This window comes from Panthera uncia, chromosome F2 (genome assembly GCF_023721935.1).
Source record: "Panthera uncia isolate 11264 chromosome F2, Puncia_PCG_1.0, whole genome shotgun sequence".
Lineage (NCBI taxonomy): Eukaryota > Metazoa > Chordata > Mammalia > Carnivora > Felidae > Panthera > Panthera uncia.
Genome location: NC_064812.1, coordinates 29,621,298 through 29,641,421, shown reverse-complemented (window position 1 = coordinate 29,641,421; position 20,124 = coordinate 29,621,298). Strand labels below are relative to the sequence as shown.

Below are 20,124 nucleotides of genomic sequence, written 5' to 3'. Positions count from 1 at the left end.
GTTTACTACTTTTGCATAATGGCTTTCCTCAGACTTATCTTTTACTCAATGAAAAGTTAGAGAGATTTTAGATAACATATCAGGCATTTTAATTTTTTATTATGTCCATGCATACATATGCCTGCTAAAAGAAAATATTTTTAGAAATTTTGAACAAAAACCAGTTTGATGGGGCGCCTGGATAGCTCAGTCGGTTGAACGTCCAACTTTGGCTCAGGTCATGATCTCGTGGTTTTGTGAGTTTAAGCCCTACGTCGTGCTCTGTGCTGACGGCTCAGAGCCTGGAGCTGCTTCAGATTCTGTGTCCCCCTTTCTCTCCACCCCACTCCTGCTTGTGCTCTGTCTCTCTCTCTTTCAAAGATGAATAAACATAAAAAAAATAAAAAAAATAAAAAAAACAACCAAAAACCAGTTTGAGTTTGTTTTGTCCTTTTAGAGGAGGAGAAATTGTTATATTAGCATAATACAAATACATGAAGGTTTTCTCTTTTTGGCAAGCATTTCATTCAAAATACACATTTTTGAAAAGTCATTTGATGTATGATTGTGGATTATAAGATGCGAAATACTGAATATTAAACATTAGTTACTTGATTTGTTTTAAGTAAATTATGCATGTTGGGGAATTATTTAATATTGAACTGTCCAATATTTAGTTAACATTTATCTCAGGCATTCATTAGTCATAAACCCCTAATCTCTGCTATCTCTTCTGATACCCTATAGTAATTCTTATGTTTGTTGCTTGAATGATAAGCTTTTTTCAACTTTATTGAGATTTAATTGACAACATTTCGTAAGTTACACATGGTGGTAATATATATCTATGTAGTGAAATGGTTTAGATTTTTGCTGTTAATATTATCCCATCCCAGGGAAATTTTCTCTGGAAACTTCCTAGGGTTTTTTGGGAGGGGCTGGGGGAATGGAGTGTAGAGGTAGATATTTAAATGGCAAGGATGTATTATTTTATGAGGATTCTCAGCATATAGAAAGTTCAGGGAAAAGTTTTGACAGAGCTGCAAGCCTATCTGTTATTAAAAACAAAAACAGAGTTATTATTTATCTAGATATTTCCAATAAAAAGGGAGTTAAAATGGGAAAGTTTTGAATACTTTTTTTAATCTTAACTATCGTAATTACTTGCCACCTGTTTTAAGAAAATGGCACTGTTTTTCTTTCCTTATAGATTTTCTCATGTACTTATTTCAGTTATAAGACTTTACCACAGTTTCAAAGGTATTCATTTTTCATGCAGTCATATATTGAAAATACAAACTCACGTTTCTGAAAAGTTTCAAAACATTTTTTTTGATAACAGTTAAAAATCAATAGCTTATAATTTAATTTCTTGGAATTATGGGTCAAACATTTTACTTATGTGTCATTTTAAGTGGGGGATATTTTTAATAAATTATTTCACTTTTTCAGGATTTAAGATAATATGTAATTATTTTTCTGTGTTTGTAGTACTTTCCATGTTCTATGGCTCTAAGACTGACTAAAAGAGATATCCAAATGGTTTTACTCGTAGACTATGTATGAGGGTGGTAGTAACTAAATCCCTTAGTTGCTAGGTAAACACTTTAGAACAAAGTAACTAAATTCAGCTTTGCTTAAATGTATTATTTTTTCACTAAATATTATCTTTATTTAATGTCCCCTTGGTCCCTTCTGTCCTGTAAATGTTTATTGAGTACCTGTCATGAACCACCAGAATGTTGGTGTTACTAAGAATAAAGACCGTTTCTGTTTATGTATCCATAGAAAGCACTGTGGTAGACACTGAGGGAGATGACAAAACCATGAAAGACCTAGAACTAATTAACTCTAGTAGGGGAAGACTTTATTTGTATTAAACAGTTAAGTGGCAGTGTAAAAGACTTCACAGTTTCTTTTTTCAAAGCAGCTTTAATGTATGACCTTAAAGGTGGGAAAATCTGGTTTCATCCTCATCCATAGTTATAATTCAAGCTTTTACACTGTAGTTCTTCTTTGCATTGTCTAAAAGTGATCATATGACTCCTTCATTGGTCTTGTGCCTCTGTTCCTAGATATCCAGTATAGAAATTATCTTGTTCATTCAAGCTTTAAGGAGCTCTCCTTCCCTCTCACATGCATTCATTAATCTTTCTTTTTTTTTTTTTTAATTTTTTTTAATGTTTATTTACTTTTGAGAGAGACAGACAGAGAGAGCATGAGCTGGGGAGGGGCAGAGAGAGAGGAAGACACAGAATCCGAAGCAGGCTCCAGCCTCTCAGTTGTCAGCACTGAGCCCAACATGGGGCTCAAACTCATGAACTGCAAGATCATGACCTGAGTTGAAGTCAGATGCTTAACCAACTGAGCCACCCAGGAGCCCTGCATTCATTAATCTTTCAAAAAATATTTGTTGAGTGCCTGCAGTATGCTTGGTGCTGGGAATAGAAGAACAAATTAGACACCCGCTTGACTTTGCATTTAGGGATGCAGAGTGATATGAACAGATTTTGGACTTTGACAATAGACTATTAAATTCGTATTCTTTAGTGACTTGCTGGGTGATTTTTTGAGCCTTGCAGGCTTTGAAGGATGAGTGTGGTTGAAATGAAGCAAAGATGATGGGCTGGGGAAAGTCCTCATATCTTATGAATGAAGCCTTCACACTGTTAAAGTACAAAGTTTACCGAGGAAAGAAAGAAAAAAGTGATTAGAAAGGAAGTTTTCAATTTTCTTCTGGGAGGGTGCTAAAATTTTTTTTCTCCCATCTATTTTTTAAAATTTGTTAAATATTTTTTTTGAAGATGCAAAACCTACCCATGTTTAAAACTACAAACAATACAAAAGAATATATGTATGTATAAGTCTTTCCTCTTACTCCTGATCTCAATTCCTCCTTCACTTAGGGAAACATTGTTAACATTTCTAATGTATTCTTCCAGAGACTTTTTCCTTGTGAACACACATGCATGTATGCATGAGTGTATCCCTTTTGATAGAGTGATTTGAAATGCAAATTATGGCATACTCTATTTCACAACACAGTGTAAAGATCATTCTATATATCAGCACATCCTTTACATCATCCTTTGATTAGCTACATAGCATTTTGTTGTATGATGTATAGTCCCTGTCTTGAAAAACAGTTTTAAGTTAAATTGAAACAGTTTGATGAACCCTTGGGTTGATTCTGATATCTTTCTCCCAGGAACAGTGTTGCAGTGAATGCCATTTGTAGGATGGATTCCTACTCTGCAGTCTAAGTCTGGAGGTCTATACATTTTAAACTTTGATAGGGGTGCCTGGATGGCTCTGTTGGTTGAGCAAATGACTTGATTTCGGCTCAGGTCATGATGCCATGGTCCTGGTATTGAGCCCTGTGTCAGGCTCTACACTGAGCATGGAAACTGCTCCCTCTCTCTTTCTCTCTCTCTCTCCCTCCTTCCCTCCCTCCCTCCCCTGCTTATGTGTGCAAGTGTGCTCTCTCTAAAATTAAAAAAAAAATTGTTTGATAGATGTTGCCAAATTTCCTTCCACAAAGGCTTTTTAGCATCCTTATTCATTTCTCTGGTGTATGAGAGTGCTTCTCCTGTATTCTCCCACATGGTATACACTATCAGCTTTTTGGTTTTTAACCTTTGCCAGTCTAATTGGTAAAAAATGTTATCTTGTTATAATTTGCATTATGAATGATGTTGGATCTTTTCATATACTTAAAAAGCCATTTGTACTTCTCTTTCTGAACTTCCTCCTTTAATACCTTTTTTAGATGAAATTTTATTTCTATTCTTACTGAAGAGAGGGCATGGTACTGTGCTCTACCTAGTTAACCTCTTTCTTCTTCCGCACTCATTGACCTCTGAGAAAAACTAGGGTTCTGAGGAACAATATTTTGTACCTCTGAATTGGTTCTTTGTACAGAGTGACTGGAGATGCAGCAAGATGGCCTTATTTGTGAACAACCTGGTATGTTACATTTCAGAACTTAATTTTTATTCTTAGAAAATGCACAATGAAGTCAAATTTTGATTAGGGAAATACCACCAGATATTTTTAGAAATAACTTTTTTGTTAATAATACGGGAGATAAGGACGCCTGGGTGGCTCAGTCAGTTCGGTGTCCAACTTCAGCTCAAGTCATGATCTCACGGTTTGTGAGTTTGAGCCTTGTATTGGACTCTGTGCTGACAGCTTGGAGCCTGGAGCCTGTTTCCGATTCTGTGTCTCCCTCTCTCTTTACTCCTCCCCTACTCATACTCTGTCACTCTGTCTCTCAAAAATAAATAAACGTTAAAATAATAGAAAAATAATAATATGGGAGATAGTTTGAAGGAGATGTGATGAGATAAAATAATTTGTAATTTGGAGGCTGCTCGGTCTTAGGCCAGAGATTATAGGGATCTAAACCTAGGACAAGTAGAACTGGAAAGGGTAGGGAATGGATGAAAGAATATTTTGCAATGAAAGTACAAAAAAATTAAAATTACTGGGGCACCTGGGTGGCTCAGTCGGTTAAGTGTCCGACTTCGGCTCAGGTCATGATCTCGCGGTTTGTGAGTTCAAGCCCCGCGTCGGGCTCTGTGCTGACAGCTCAGAACCTGGAGCCTGTTTCAGATTCTATGTCTCCCTCTCTCTCTCTGACCCTCCCCCGTTCATGCTCTGTCTCTCTCAAAAACAAATAAACGTTAAAAAAAAATTAAAAAAAAATAAAATTACTTAGATATGAATGGTTTTTAGAAAGGTAACTCTCAAATATACCTATCAAAGCCAAGTATTGGATTAGGCTCACTGTGAGCTTTTATCCCTTGGCTTACCTGAGCACCAGTTTTTTTGTTTGTTTGTTTGCTTTCAAAATAAAAGTAGGCCTTTCTTCCTTTGAAAGTTCCTTGAGCGAAATCATTATGTCCATTGCATGGACTAATGCCTAGCATATGGTAGGCCTTCAATGAATACTTGTCGAACTTATATGCCTTTCAGAAAAGAGGTATAGTAATTACTCCCTTTTTAATTTAATTTCGTATTTCAGAAAGATCAGATTTTGCCTAGAATTGTAAACCGCATAGTGTGATTTATCAAATATTTGAAGTTTTGTTTTGGAATTAGATGTAATTGCCTCTGTGCCAAAGATGAAGATGTTTTCAGAATGCCACATTTCTTAGGGTAGTGGGCATAAGCCTTGGAAGAACCTAGAATTCTGCTTTCCTTCTGTAAGTCAGTGGTCTGTTTCTTCCTAGGTCCCAGCATCTGCAGTAAGGGAGTCTAGATTGTATTTTGCTGGTAGATCTTAATCCTTTAATCTTTTCCTAGGTGGCATTTCTTCCCCACTGTAGCTTATTTTTTTAAGATATGACAAGTGTTTCTGGAAGAATTGCTGGCTAGCCTCTTTGTACGTAGTGTTACAGAAAGCATGTAGCAAGTTTGATGAAGATTTGTTGGTGGTCATCAGTACTTTATATTTTATGATAGAAATATTTTATAATAGAAATTTCTAACTGCTGTTATTAAAATCACTTGTGAAGTGGAACAGTTTTCACTTTTTAAAAAAATCGTTATTTATTTATTTTGAGAGAGAGAGAGAAAGAGAGAGAGAACATGCAAGCCAGGAGAGGAGCAGAGAGAGAGGAGAGAGAGACTCCCAAACAGGCTCTGCACTGTCAATGCAGAGCCTGATGCCAGGCTCAATTTCACAAACTGTGAGATTATGACCTGAGCTGAAATCAAGAGTCAGACACTTAACTGACCGAGCCACCCAGGCACCCCTGGAACAGTTTTCATTTTTTTTTTTTTTAACATATATATTGTTTTTGTTTTTTTTCTTTTTTGAGAGAGAGCGTAAGCAGAGGAGGAGCAGAGAAAGAAGGGGACAGAGGATTTGAAGCAGGCTCTGTGCTGGTAGGCTGACAGGAGCAAGCCCAATGAGGGGGCTTGAACTCACAAACCATGAGATTGTGACCTGAGCCAAAGGCTCAGCTGACTGAGTCATGCAAGTGCCCCGAACAGTTTTCATTTCTAAGACTCAAACTGACATTTGCAAAGCTTTTTCCCAACAAGACATTTAGAAAAATTCAGAACATTGGCATACTTTTAGGAAAGAAAGTATAAAAAAGAAATATGGAAATTGATAAATATTCAAGACTTGACTTAACTTTTAGTCCAATTAATGCTATTTTAAAACTGTTTTGACATACAATTGATGTAGAATAGACTGGACACATTTAACTAAGGTGTGCAATTTGGTAAGTTTTGACACTTGGATATACCTGTGAAGCCATCACACAATCAAGATTGTGAACAAAACTATCATCTTCAAAAGTTTTTACTCCTTTCCATTTTTGTATTCCTGTAATATAATCTTGAGCTTTCTTGTGGTATAGAAGTTACTTGGAAGCAATTTGATCCTTTTGGGTCTTTGTTAGAGAGGTTCAGAGCAATGTATATAGGGCTAATGATACCTCATTACATCCTTCTGGGCACTCTGTCCATTGCCACAGGAATCATGGCATTTTCTAGTCTGGTTGGTGGGAATAGGCACTATTCCCATCCCTGTGTGAGCTCAAGACACTTCCCCTTAAGCCTTTCTGGTGATTCTTTCCTTGGCTTGGGTAGTGTTTTCACTCACATGCACTGGTCAGTACAAGGCTGAATACTCCAGGAAAACCCTTCAGATTCAAGGGGAATCTAGAGTTCTTATTCTGTTTCTTTTTTCTCTAGTACTATGTCTATGAGCTCTAGCCTTTGATCTTCCTGACACTCAGCTCCTTTTCCTGAACTCACAGTCTACTGAACTCAACCTGTTTTCTCTTCCTGCGCAGGATTCATTCCATGAAACTCCCTCAAGGTAGCAAGCCAGGACAATAAAAATAGGGCTCACCTCATTTGTTTCCAGCCGCTCAGGGATCACTGTGCCTCTTGTCCTGTGCCTTAAAAGTGATTGTTTCATGTATATAGTCTAGTTCTTTGATTGGTTCAGGCAAGAGGGTAAATCTGATCCCTGTTACTCCCATCTTGGCCAGAAATGAAATCCTTGCTTAATGCTCACTTAAAATTATCATGATAAAAAAAGATTGGTTCTTATACCAGCATGTGGTATTATTTTTCTTTTAGGAGAAATAACATGGAAAAGACTGTTGCATAGTATATAACTTAATAATATATCATTGCCTATATGACAGTTGTTGCCACATAGGTATTTCTTTAAGCTGTCATACATAGTTTAATTAGGAAGACTGTCCTTGCCTTAGTTGAAGTGTTACCACTTAAAAGTTTGTTTTAGACTTTATACTATTAGGAAATAAAATGCTGTATCTTAGCATTATCTTAGCTATATCTTATATTTTACATGATCAATCAATATATTGCTTATATAGTAGAGATTTTTGGGCACTTTTCCCAAATTGATTAATTAAAGCCTTATATTTAAAACTTTCAGTTACAAAGTTAATACTGAATTCTGTTTGTTTTACATTGTTATAAAATTATGACATTTCACCTACTACAAATACACATAATTCAAAATAATAGTAACAATTATTTAACCTGTAATATTTCAGATTCTTTCAGGAAGTCTAGAAGGTTCTAGAATGGGAATCAGAAATTTCAGATTCTACTCTTAATTCTGTCTCTTCTGATGCATTTAAGTTGTTTAAATCTGTTTTCCATCATTTATAAAAGGTGTGTTTTTTAAAAGGCATTTTAAACATGAATTATCTTTGAAACCTTACGGCAGTGCTTTACAAACTATATTTTGCAGCATGCTGCTGACCTAAAAATATCAGTGTATATTCAACAGTAGAGAGATGGTTCTGCTGTTAAATCACCAAGAAAAAGAATTAAAGTTAGATGGGTGTTTTTAGTGTACGCTTCTTCATGAAACTTATATTGTACACAATGGTATCCATTACAATGTTCATACCATACTTCTTACCATGGAAGTATTCATTGTTATTCATGTTCATACTTAGACCTTTTGTCTGATATGTCACATTTGAATCTAATATTTTCAACAAATTTCATTACATCTTTGTAATATCTCAACTGGTGCAAATCCTATAAAGATTGGACAAGATTTTAGTATCAAACGAAGCAACCTGTTCTGGGCTTTTAAAGATCTCATAGGTAGAATTATATTATGCTTAACATAATGTTAAGCATAGAATAAAGGAGAAAGGAAGGAAGATACTATTTATTCAATACCATTATATACTGTGTACTGTGTTAGTTGCTTTACATTGGTACTTGGGGATTGGGGTATTATGCACATTTGGGAAGGTTAAGTATTTTGCCTTTGGTTAGAAAGCTGGTAAGTGCCAAGAGTTGGTATTTATTTCTTATCTTTTTTATTTTAAAACATGGACTCTGTTCTACCATATTGCCTGAAGAGGAAGTAGTATCATGATAGATGAAAGGAATAAACAGTTAAAATATGCTTCACATGATGTTGGATTGGTGGCATTAGATATGATATATCCAAAAGAAATTTGTTTCTTAGTTGTGTGTTAAGTTATCCATCACCTTTTTTCAGAAGAACTTGGAAGAAGGCTCTCATTTGAAGTCTAATATTCTTCCTCAAGTATTTAAGATTGAGTTACGTTTAGAGCTTTTCTCTTACTTTTCTTTCTGAATTCTTGAGGCCTTTTAAATGGTACATTTATTATAGCACGTTCATTATTGTACATAGTGAAATTATTCCAAAAATATTTGAATACCTGCCATATGGCAGGTATTGTATTAAGCCTTCAGCATGAGCTTAATAATCAAGGATATACATTTTAACACATTTCATTTTTTCTTACCAACATGTTTTTTATCATTGTTGTTACAAATATCACTCATGGTCTTATTTATTGGAAATTTCTTGATTTTCTCTGATTTTTTTTTTACTTTCACTTCTTTCGAGCAAAACCTCCACCTTTTTCACCTATGACAGGTAGCTCTACTAGTCTAAAGAGGTCCCATTCATTTTACTTCCCTTGTCTGCATTTTTATAGAGTATGTATTGTATAAAACAATAGCAATCATGTTCATAATTCATAAACTTGGCCATAGTTTTGGTTTGTTTTATTGTTTAGCTATCTGCATTGAATTAAATAGAGATGGAAGAGATATAAATTTAATATTTTATATAGTGCCCTCCAGTCCCTGTTAACTCCCCCCTCAGATAGATAGTCTGGATTATACACAATGTTGCTGTCTGATTACACATACTGTTGGTGTCTTCTGTGCCTTTGTTTCTGTGTTCCTTCATCTGTGCTTTGTCCTCCACACAGTTTCCTCTTTTGCTTTTTTAATGTCTACTTGCTCTTTCTGTTTCAGTACAGGTATCACATCTGCAAACCTCTTTGCTTCCTGCCCTTACACCTCCTCCACTCTGCCACAGCCTGTGTTAGGATATCCTCCATGTTGCCACAACACCCTAGATATCTCTATCATTGTCTGTTTTTTTGATGTGTCTTTTTTTCATTGCTCCTGTAATGAATTATCTATTCTTTTTTATCCCCATATTTTCATTATCTTGCACAGTGCCTGTCAAACGATAGATGTTTAGTGCATATTTGATGAATGCATAAATGGCACTGATATTTATTGTTTAAAAAACTTTAACATGCAAGTTTAAAGTTTTGTTTATTATAAAATATTTTTTTCAAGTTCTGTGCTATTCTTTTGAAAGACTTACAGGTAGGTTTTTTCCTTAAAACTGAAAAAAGTTATTGGGAGCTATATTTTATAATGACATTCAAGTGGCCATGGTGAGATTTTTTTTTCTAATCTCCACTATCCCTCTATCTCTTAACATACAAATCTTATGAATGAGACAGGGTAAAGGAGTTTAGGCTGGGTAAAGATTAGGATTCCCTGCTGGCTTGTAATTATCAGAATCTGGATGGTTATTTATTTGAATGAAATGATGCATACATTGTGTACATCAAAAGTAAAGCATATGTGATTGTTAGAGGAATGTTTGAATTCCCCAGTGGGATGTCATGGGGTATGTTTATAAACTCCCAGTAAGCAGTATTTCTACAATGGAATTTCACTGGCATTGAGATAATAATTTGCACAGTCAAATTACCTTCTTTACAAAAACCCAGGGAATCATGAGGGCCTAATCCTTTATTAATGTCAACCCATAGGCTGCAAGAAAGCGTAAGATTGCCATTCGAAAAGCCCAGGGGAAAAATGTGGAGGCCATTCGGGAACTGAATGAGTATCTGGAACAGTGAGTGTCTTACAAGAGGATTGTGTTTTGTTATTCTGATAAATCTTTTTTAATTAAAATGGAATTTGCATTTGATTTTCCTTTTTGCCTCCATGCTGTTCATTTACAGAATATCTACACACTTATTTTCTTTCCCTTTCCTCTCACCAGATTTGTTGGAGACCAAGAAGCCTGGCATGAACTTGCAGAACTTTATATCAATGAACATGAGTAAGTTATAAATTTTGTTAGGAGTGTAGTTTTTATCACTATTATAGAAGTTCAGAGGATGTAGTGGTTTCTGAAGGATTGGTGAGAAGTTATGAGTCATGTGTCATTTTAAATGAACAAAATAAATAAATGAAACCTAACAAATCAACAATTTGTTGGTTGTAATATGTGAATTGCTTTAATTAAGTCATTTGCGTTTTGCTAAGTTATTTTGTTTGAGAAATAAGTTTTTCTTTCAAATACAGATGGATTCTTTGGAATTAGAAAGACCTGCTTTCGCTGAACTAAGGCTATTTTTAGTGATTCAAAATTGTGAATTTTTAGAGTCTAAATTGTTCTTGTATACAAAGAGTATTATACACCCTGCTGTTTAAAAATTCTGTCAGTTGTATGCATTTATTAGCCTTAGTATTAAGAGAATCAACTCTTCCAGAGTTAGAAGCATTCTGTTGCCTGGGTAAAAGACCAAGAATAATCAAGAATGTTGAATGCTGTAGGAACTTACTTATTGGATATTTAATGTTTTTGTTAGCTTTTTTTATTGATGCAGTGACAGGAGGAAATCCCAGTGTGAGAGGATTAGCCTAGTCTTAGTGCAAGTTTTCTAATATTGCAGCATTAACACCAACCTCTATCTACAGGCAGGATTTTTTTTTTTCTTTTTTCCCTTAGTTCTTCTAAATCTGAAGTATATCACATTGTTTCTTTTCTTCTTTCTGAGAGAATAGCCTCAGATTCTCATGCACGTATTTTTACTGTGTATGAATAGTTAACCTCAGTCTCATACTATAAATAATTGAAACAGGAAATAAAATAGAATTAAGGCACCTACCTCTTGCCTTTACCCAGGGCTATGTGTGTGATGTGAAATGGAGAATTAAGGTAGTTATCTGCATGTAAAACTGGAAGCTAAAATAAAAGTAATAGCTGTCATTTAATGAATGTCTATTGTATTCTGGGAACCATTCTTCAGTTCTCTTCTCTCAGCTGTGTTCTAGCTGTCAGATTCTTTTTGTTTCCTTTGGAGAATTATGTCCTGAATTATGTGCATATAGATGTATGTATGATTCTATGATCACATATGTAAAAATACTCAAGATTTTCTTATGTATGTGAGAGTGATACAGTACATTTTGGTTTAAATGGTGATGTTTCCACTTTTCATAGCTTTTTTTCAAAATTTATTTTTATTTTTATTCCCATGTATTTAACATACAGTGCTATATTAATTTCAGGTGTTCCATTTTTCACAGTTTTAAAGTCAATCTTTATAAAGTGTACAGTATATAGTTTAACATGAAGCTGAATTTTTGGAGTGCAGTACACCAATTAACATTCGTTTTATTTTGTCCTTAAAACAGATGACAGTTATTTCAAATATTTTAGTGTCTTTTGAAGATCTTGAGATTAAAGGCATTTAAAAACATTTCATATTAATCAAGGCATTTTTTTTAAATTAAATATCTAATGAAGAAAGTTTGGAAAATGCAACAAAGAGTAAAGACAGAGACCAAAATCCTAATTGGATCATCCTCTTAACTTATCTACAATTTATATTTGATTTTTTTCCTCTGTACCTTTTGAAACAGAAACCTAAAATAGAATTATCTTTTATAGCTTATTCTTTTTACTTTGTTATGTTTTGACATACATTCCTTTTCACAATAAATATTTTAGTAGCTTTCTATTCCATCTTATTAATGTGCTCTAGTATTCTTTACCAGTTTCCTACGGGAATGGAAAGCTTGGTCTTTTGTTTCTGTTTTTTCATTTTTGCTGTAATGCTATGCTAATTATTTTGTTTCCTGGTCTTAATTCTTAGAAGTAAAATTACATGATTATATGCTCATTTTTAGTGGTTTTGGTAAATGTTGTTCACTAGAAATTTACTCTCACATCAGAAACATTAGCATCCCCTTAACACTGGCTGCTATCATTCTTTTTAGTCTTCATAAATTTTGTGAAGTGGAAATTGGTTAAAACTTTTTATGAATTTTTAATAGCTTTTTATACAAATGATGTGAGTGCTCACTTTGGCAACATGTATACTATATATAAATGATATGAACCTTTGTCCTGTCAAAAGTATATCCTTGTTTGATATGTATCTTTTTAACATTGATTTTTTTAACTTACAAAAATTTCATATTTTTATATGTATTTCAATTTTGATTGCTTTCATGTCCTCTAAGAACTACATAAATGTATCACCTCAGTTTTCTGTTTTGTTTCTCAGTGTTACTTTTTTGTATGTATTTCTTATATTTCTGTATTTAGTTCTAAAATAGATCATACTCTATTTTTAACCCATAATTAAGTTTATTATTATTATTATTAGCTTCACCTTGTAATAGCCACATTCAGTTTTTCTTTGAATCTAAAGACTTCATTGAGATAGAGTTGAATATACATATACTTAAGAGAAATGAACTGAAAAATCCCAAGAAACCAAGAAATACAAAGACAGAAAATTATCATTTCCCCTGAGAAGAAATTACATTTTGGTACTTATTCTGTCTTTGTGTTTCTCGATTTCTTGGGATTTTTCAGTTGTTCAGCCTACCTTTTTATCTTGTATCACGGAACTCTTTCTGGTCTTAAAGCTAGTTATTTGCAAAATGACCATTTAGTTTTTTTAATTGAACGCAGAGGGAATATTCAGGTTTAGGGTGAGTGGAAATATGTCCAGATTTTTTGAAACTATATGAAAATCAGAATCTGTTCATTTAATTCATTTAACCTGTTTGCACAAGTTGCTGTGGTAGGTAGGTTTGTTGTTGTTGTTTGTTTATTTTTGGTAGAAGAGGAAACTTCTGTAGAATGTCTCTACAGTTTTGTGGGGATAGTGGCAAAATGTAGCAAATTAGGAGTTGCTAGATATATTTATCATTTTGGCATTCTTTCTGCCTAGGAGTAGTAGTTATAAGCTCTTTTAAGTAGAATAGGTCACAGGCAGCATTGCTACTCTAGATCTAGAGTTTTTACTCCAAATAAATTTCCAAAATAGAATGTTCATATAAGCCTATTCATTGTGTTAGAGAGGTTAAAGAGGATATGGAATTCTGCCATGTGTGTTTTTATATCTTTAAAAAGTTACCTTTATTTAACTTTGCTTCTTATTTATAAATTTGATTTATAAATTTCTGATTATAGTTCCTGTTTAGTGATTGTAGTGGTATATATCACACCATTTGACCATATTGAGACATTTTACTTGTTCTAAATATAAAAAATTAGTTAAAATGTATATATTAGCACCACCAATACAAATTATAAAGGAAAATATGTATTTTGAACAAAGATACCTGATTTTTTCCCCTTGATTTATAGTCAGAACTAGATGTTATATCAGCAAGAAGCAGTTAGTAATATAAACTAATTATAATTGTGACTATATGTAGGTCCAGCCTTAACTATAAAATTCGGTAACAGATGGAATTATCAGTATCCCATAAGGAAAAATCATAAAGTTGATAAAGCAGTGCAGGGATAAATATGACCTAAATAAATGCTTTTGTGAGGAACGGAAGAACTTGGAAAACTTTATTTAGTCATTGACTCTGACATACTATTAGTAGTTATTTTAAATAGATTCAGATCATTTTAATTCTCTAACCATTGAGTTATTGTATGTAATGAATTATCTTTTTTATGCATTTGGAATGAAATTGGCTAGGTACCATTCTTGGGAGAATTGAGGAAATAGTCACTCAAGTTACTTTCCATACGGTTTAATACTCTTGAGTGAACTGCTGCTGTGAAAACTGTATTAGACTGTCTTTTGCTTCTTTCAGCTCTAAGTTTATTTGATTTTATACTTTATCCACCAAATTAGTATGATTTTATACTTTGTAAAACAGGGGGAAGGTACCCTCTTCTTTGTGATACTAAATAATTTTGAGAAAAATACCTTGGCATTCAGTTTTCAGTAGAAACTCCTACCTGCCTATTTTATCTTACTCTGTGATGTATAAGAACCAGAATGAGAGTTGTGCTCAGCCTATTTAAATCTGTAAGAACATTTATTCTTAGCATTAATATGAATTTTTGCATCATCTTGATAAAAGGAACACATTTAGAAGGGAACTGTCTTTTTGGTAAAGTTGAGTGTTTAAGGTAAACTTTCCTCATCTCTCATAGAATGATATTAGATAGGTAGTCATAATACTTTTGTTCTAGATATTTATTCAGTTATTTGTTTAGTGATTTATTATATACCTATCACATGTCAAGAACCAGTGCTACGTTTTGGATATAAAAATGAAAAGGACTAAACAGCTGTAGGATCCTTGATGATAGTATGTACACATAAATCTAAAACGCTGTGATATTTAGGTCATCTATAGGGTGCTTTTGGTTTCTGAGGCCCTTTGGGTTTGATTGTTGTACCTGTTTTTATGTTATCATTGACATCTTCATCACTACCATCATTACCATGGTTTTTCATTGTGTGTAGTGCATAGAGACCGTAAGCATAGTGGTTAAGAGTAGGCTGTCTGGAGTGGCACAGCCTAGGTTTCAGTTTGCATCTCTGTGCCTTCTCAACTATAAAATGATAATAATAATTTCCTCCTTCCTAGGGTTTGGGGAGGATTAAATGAGTTAATACATATAACATACCTGGAGAAGTGCATGATACATAAAGAGCATGTAATAAAAGGTAGCTGTTATTAGTCACTTACATATATGTGAAACTGCAGCATGTGTATTTTGAACAGTATATCAGACTTAGTGTAAAGATAGGTAGCTTTGTACATTGGTGACAAATGCCAAAAATAACTGGAGATAGCCTTTTTCTGTTAGGTACTATTACCACCTTTTCACTGGGAATAAATCTTGTAACACCTGTGTTCTTTAGGATTTCCTATAAATGCTGAGGATGCACATCACTTTAAACATATAAAATACATTAAGGGGAATTACAGTCATGTGGTGTAAAACTATTTTTCCAGAACCCTTTGTAGCGGTTCTCTCCTCAGGTTTTTAGCAAGATGCTTGTCCCTTTACCACATGATGAAATAATAGTAGAGTGCATATCAAAACCACTAACTTCATCTATTTTTCATGGGCTTAAAAATATATAACTTCATTATAATTTTGTATTTGACAAACAAGTAATAAAAAGTCTTTGGAATAGAATATATTAGTAAGTATGTATCAATAAGGATTTTTATGAATAGATAGTATTTAATAAAATGTTCCTCATTACACTTTAGCTATTTGAATATTTAATTCAGTGATCAATGGACTTGATGTTATTTTATATGTAGCCCAGTCCAAGGTCGTGAAGTCTGTGTTGTGAATAACGTTTGGATGTCATAATGGTGACCCAGTTTTAAGAAGGTGGTATCTACTGATTGTTCATAAGCTGCTTTAGGATTTAAGCATTTGTTATTTGTATTTATGAATTCAGCATAACAAGTATTTTATTAGTAAAGCTATTTAAATTTTGGGAATAAAATGTCTAACATCACTAAAATTGTTTTAAAGTTGTTTTCAAGCATTGTTTTAAGTTATTTTTAATTATTTTTAAGTTATTTTAGCTACAATGATATTTCTGACTTTTAAAACTGATTACTCCTCATTTTTCAGCTATGCTAAGGCAGCCTTTTGCTTAGAAGAGCTAATGATGACTAATCCACACAACCACTTATACTGTCAGCAGTATGCTGAAGTAAGTGTTTTCAGAAACAACAGTTGTATATGATTTTATTTTTGTGGGTGTTACGTATTATTTTAGAACTATAAATATGTCCTATTTAGTATGAGGCAAGTATATAAATATTTAACACATCCGATGAAAATTAACTGTATGAGTAAAAGTTTTAAATTTTTAACACTGTAATAGGAATATGACTTTAAAAATAAAAGCATTTCAAACAGTGAAATTTTTTTTATTATATACTATTTTATTTCCTAATTATGAACGATGATGTCACAGCTGTCACCATTTAATGGCTTCTGAGACATTTATAACAATTATGATTTTTAACTCCATATTCTAGGAAATTCATATTAAGATCAGTAGTTTTGGAAGTAGCAAGTATTTATCTCACTATTAAGAATAATGGTACACAGTTGAATGCTATGTTGGAAGGATTTTATTATTAAGAAATGTCAAGGTGGCTAGAAAAGGATGACTCGGTGTTTACATGTAGATTTAGAATGCTAGTGATAGAAAATATAAAGTTGTGAGGCATTTGCAAGGCAGTTGAAATAGAAATTATGTTGGCTTTTTTAATGACAGCATTTTGTTTTAAAAACGACTCTGATCTTAATGTTCATAGAATAGGCTTTTCAGGGGAGGTTATGTTTTAAAATTTAGATTAACTTTAACAACTTTAAGATGAATTCTTTTAACATCTTGCATTTGTTTACAGAATATCTGTTTCAGTTACTCATGCCTGTGGTATGATGAAACATGCTGTATTTCAAAGTAGTAAAATAAGCAGATTTCAGCACTTTGCAATTTTTAACAGGTTAAATATACTCAAGGTGGACTTGAAAACCTCGAACTTTCACGAAAGTATTTTGCACAGGCATTGAAACTGAACAACAGAAATATGAGAGCTTTGTTTGGGCTTTACATGGTGAGTAGAGGTGCATGTTTAATGTTATTTTCTGAATTCTGTCATTTAAACCCATTAAGTCTATCCCATCCATTCATTTCTGTCTTGTTTTTTGTGTTTTGTTGATAGCATATTTTTTCCCCTCTAGTTAAATATGAGCAATAGGTTGTAAGGCAGTTTTATTTTTGAAAGTTAATATATCCTAGATATTTGACATTTTATTTTAAAAAATCTTTTATCAGAATTTAAGTCTGCCCTTATTAAATAGTAACAGATACAAAACCATATTGTGTATATCTTAATTGTTTTGATATTCTTGGGTTTATGTCCATCATTTTTGTTTTTCTTACCTTAAATTTTATGACATATTTTTAAATTATGGAGTAACAGACATTAGAAAATAAAATCTCTATTGTCAAATATAAACTTCTTATATGGTACAGAAGAAGAACTTGGAAATTGTGGGAGGCATGTAATTAAATATTTCTATGGTTTATGTATGCCAAATGACAAGCTTAGAAAAGTCAATTAACAAGGGCTATGGGAAATAGAGGAAGAATTTGCTGAGCTTTAAAATATACATAAAATGAGCCCCTCTCTCTACAATCAGAAAACTTTTTTTTTTTTTTTTTAATAAGCTAGTTCTTTGAAATTTTAATTTATCCTGGTCTTTTCATGGACTTTTGGATGAATGTCTTGTTAAGGCTTAGTGAAAGAGAATTCGTTGCAGAGATAGAGGCAGGAAGAAACATAAATGAAATAATTTTCAGGAAAAGAATGACAAAATATAATTAGAAAACAGTTCAGAGGAATTTCAAGAAATTTTTTTTGGATCTACCAGTGCCAATTGTAGTGGCTTGGACATACAATATAGTAACGGTGATTCTTTTTACCAAATAAATGAAATACTAATAAACATATATATAACAATAGATTATTAATAGCTTACACATAACACTTTATGTGCTAAGCATTTTTTTTGAGCTCTTTTTAAAATTTAAATCATTAAATCTTCACATCACCTTTTTGAGAAGATACTGTTATTACCACCGTTTCACACAAAGTGAAACTAAGATGCAGAGAGATCTAATTAATTTGTGGAAGGATAGTTACAGACCTACTGAGTGATTGAACTGGGATATCAGCTCAAGCAGTTGAGTCCAGAGGCCTTCTTTTAATTGCTCTGTTTGCTGAAATTCATACCAAAAAAGGTGACATGAAAGACATAAAGGTGTAAATATAAGATTTTGGCATATAAATTCCTCATTGATAGAGGAGGTGATAGAGGGAAAGAGCCTATAACACAGGCTAAGTATGAAAGAAAGGCTTAATTTGTTTTTAATAACATGGACAGAGCCTCGTAAGATTAAGACATATTTAAGCATAATATAAAAGATCTTCTCCCAAGAAATGTGTATATAAATACTTAAAAATAAGCATATAATTTTGGGGGTGTACATATTCTTTCATGGATCCTAGATTAGGATGGATCAAATTGCAGTGATTTTAACTGGTGCTGTGGAACATAGTTTGGAAACTCTGGATGTAGTGAAAAGAGAAGTAGATTGGAAATGAGGATCTCTTTCTATTTGTAAGGCTTTCATTAACTTGCTTTGGTCAAGTCACATCACTCCTAAGTTTTTTTCACCTGTTAATGTAGGAAGTTGGACTAAATTATTTTTGAGATTCCTTCTTACACGAGTATTCAATAATTCTATAATTCTGACATAGTATAGCTGAAGTAATACTGTGATAAATAACTAGAAATAATAACTTAATAACAAATAATAATAATGATCAGCAATCTTCCTACAATATTTAAGTGATTTAAGTGATATTCTACAGTACTTAAGTATTTAATTTTACCTTTATGAGTTTTGGTAGACAGCTAATAAAATAAATTAGATATTATGTAAGATATTCATTCTTTTTTTTGTTACCTTATTCTATATTTAAAAATATTTTTTCATTTTTGAAAACTCTATTCCAGTTTACTTTTATTTTTAAACTTGTTTTGGTACAGTTTTAAAAAACTCTTTGTTATCCCAATGCAATTATGACCTTTACATGGTTTTTTGATTATCTTGGCTAGAAGAAAGGAATTTTTTGATGTTTCTTTTTTGTTTTTAGTCGGCAAGTCATATTGCTTCTAATCCAAAAGCAAGTGCAAAAACAAAAAAGGACAACATGAAATATGCTAGTTGGGCAGCTAGTCAAATAAACAGAGCTTATCAGGTCAGTATTGATCATTTTATGTTGTCATTCATTATAGGTCAGTTAATGTATTTCTTACTTGTTTTTGTTTCAGCAGACTACAAAGCCACATGTCTGTCATTGAACTTTTATGCCTTTGGGTCTTAATCAGATGTGTTTTAACTGTGTAGAATTAACTTGTAGGATCACTTGTTCTTTTTCTTTCGTCAAAAAAAAGTCTTACTGGGGCAACTGGGTGGCTCAGTTGGTTAAGCGTCTGACTCGATCTCAACTCAGGTCTTGATCTCACGTTTGTGAGTTCAAGCCCCACATTGGGCTCTGTGCTGGGCGTGAAGCCTACTTAAAAAAAAAAAACAAAAACAATACAGTTCTACAAGAGAAGTCCATTACTATTTTGATCCTATAATTAGCCTTACCATCTGGAAATTTCAGTGGTTTGGCATTTGGCAAATAAAAAGTAATTCTAAAAATTCAGGAAAGGTAAACAAATTGCATAATGTATTTCAGAAGCAGATTGGGTATGTGAGTTGAGTGTATTATTAATTAGAGGTATCTCAAGTCATTAAAAGGGAGGAAGAAAAGCCTAAAGGTAAACTAACCAGATTATATAACAAAGGTTTTGTGCTTTGCTTACTTGTCAGAGCTTATCTGAAACTTCTCTTTTTTTAGTTTTCTGAAGCTGTCTCTATGAGATTCTCCAGGAAGGGTTCATGGGAAAACATACCTCTTTTTACATCTTGCATGTTTATAAACTTATCTCTCAGTAGTCTTTATATTTGAAGGATAGTTGGGCTTTTTATACAACCTTTGGCTTACGTTACTTAAGTATCTTAAAAATATTGTTTCATTGTGTTTTAGGATAAAATATTGCTGTCAAGAAGTCTGATACATATTGATTTTCTTTCCCTAAGTGACTTAGATTTTTTGTCTGGATGT

General features: G+C 33.0%; 1 protein-coding gene across 4 annotated transcripts in view; it reads left to right on the top strand.

The window, feature by feature from the left end:
• The window catches only part of EMC2 (ER membrane protein complex subunit 2), a 50,973-nt gene that overhangs the window by 18,607 nt on the left and 12,242 nt on the right, over nucleotides 1-20,124 (top strand). For 3 of the 4 annotated variants that reach the window (XM_049633526.1, XM_049633527.1, XM_049633525.1), the window contains exons 6-10: nucleotides 10,110-10,195; nucleotides 10,346-10,405; nucleotides 15,998-16,079; nucleotides 16,885-16,995; nucleotides 19,105-19,209. In XM_049633526.1, coding sequence (XP_049489483.1) covers nucleotides 10,110-10,195; nucleotides 10,346-10,405; nucleotides 15,998-16,079; nucleotides 16,885-16,995; nucleotides 19,105-19,209 — 444 coding nt within the window. Of the gene's footprint in view, nucleotides 1-10,109; nucleotides 10,196-10,345; nucleotides 10,406-15,997; nucleotides 16,080-16,884; nucleotides 16,996-19,104; nucleotides 20,052-20,124 lie in introns of those variants that run through there. The other variant, XM_049633524.1, reaches the window with a different exon arrangement.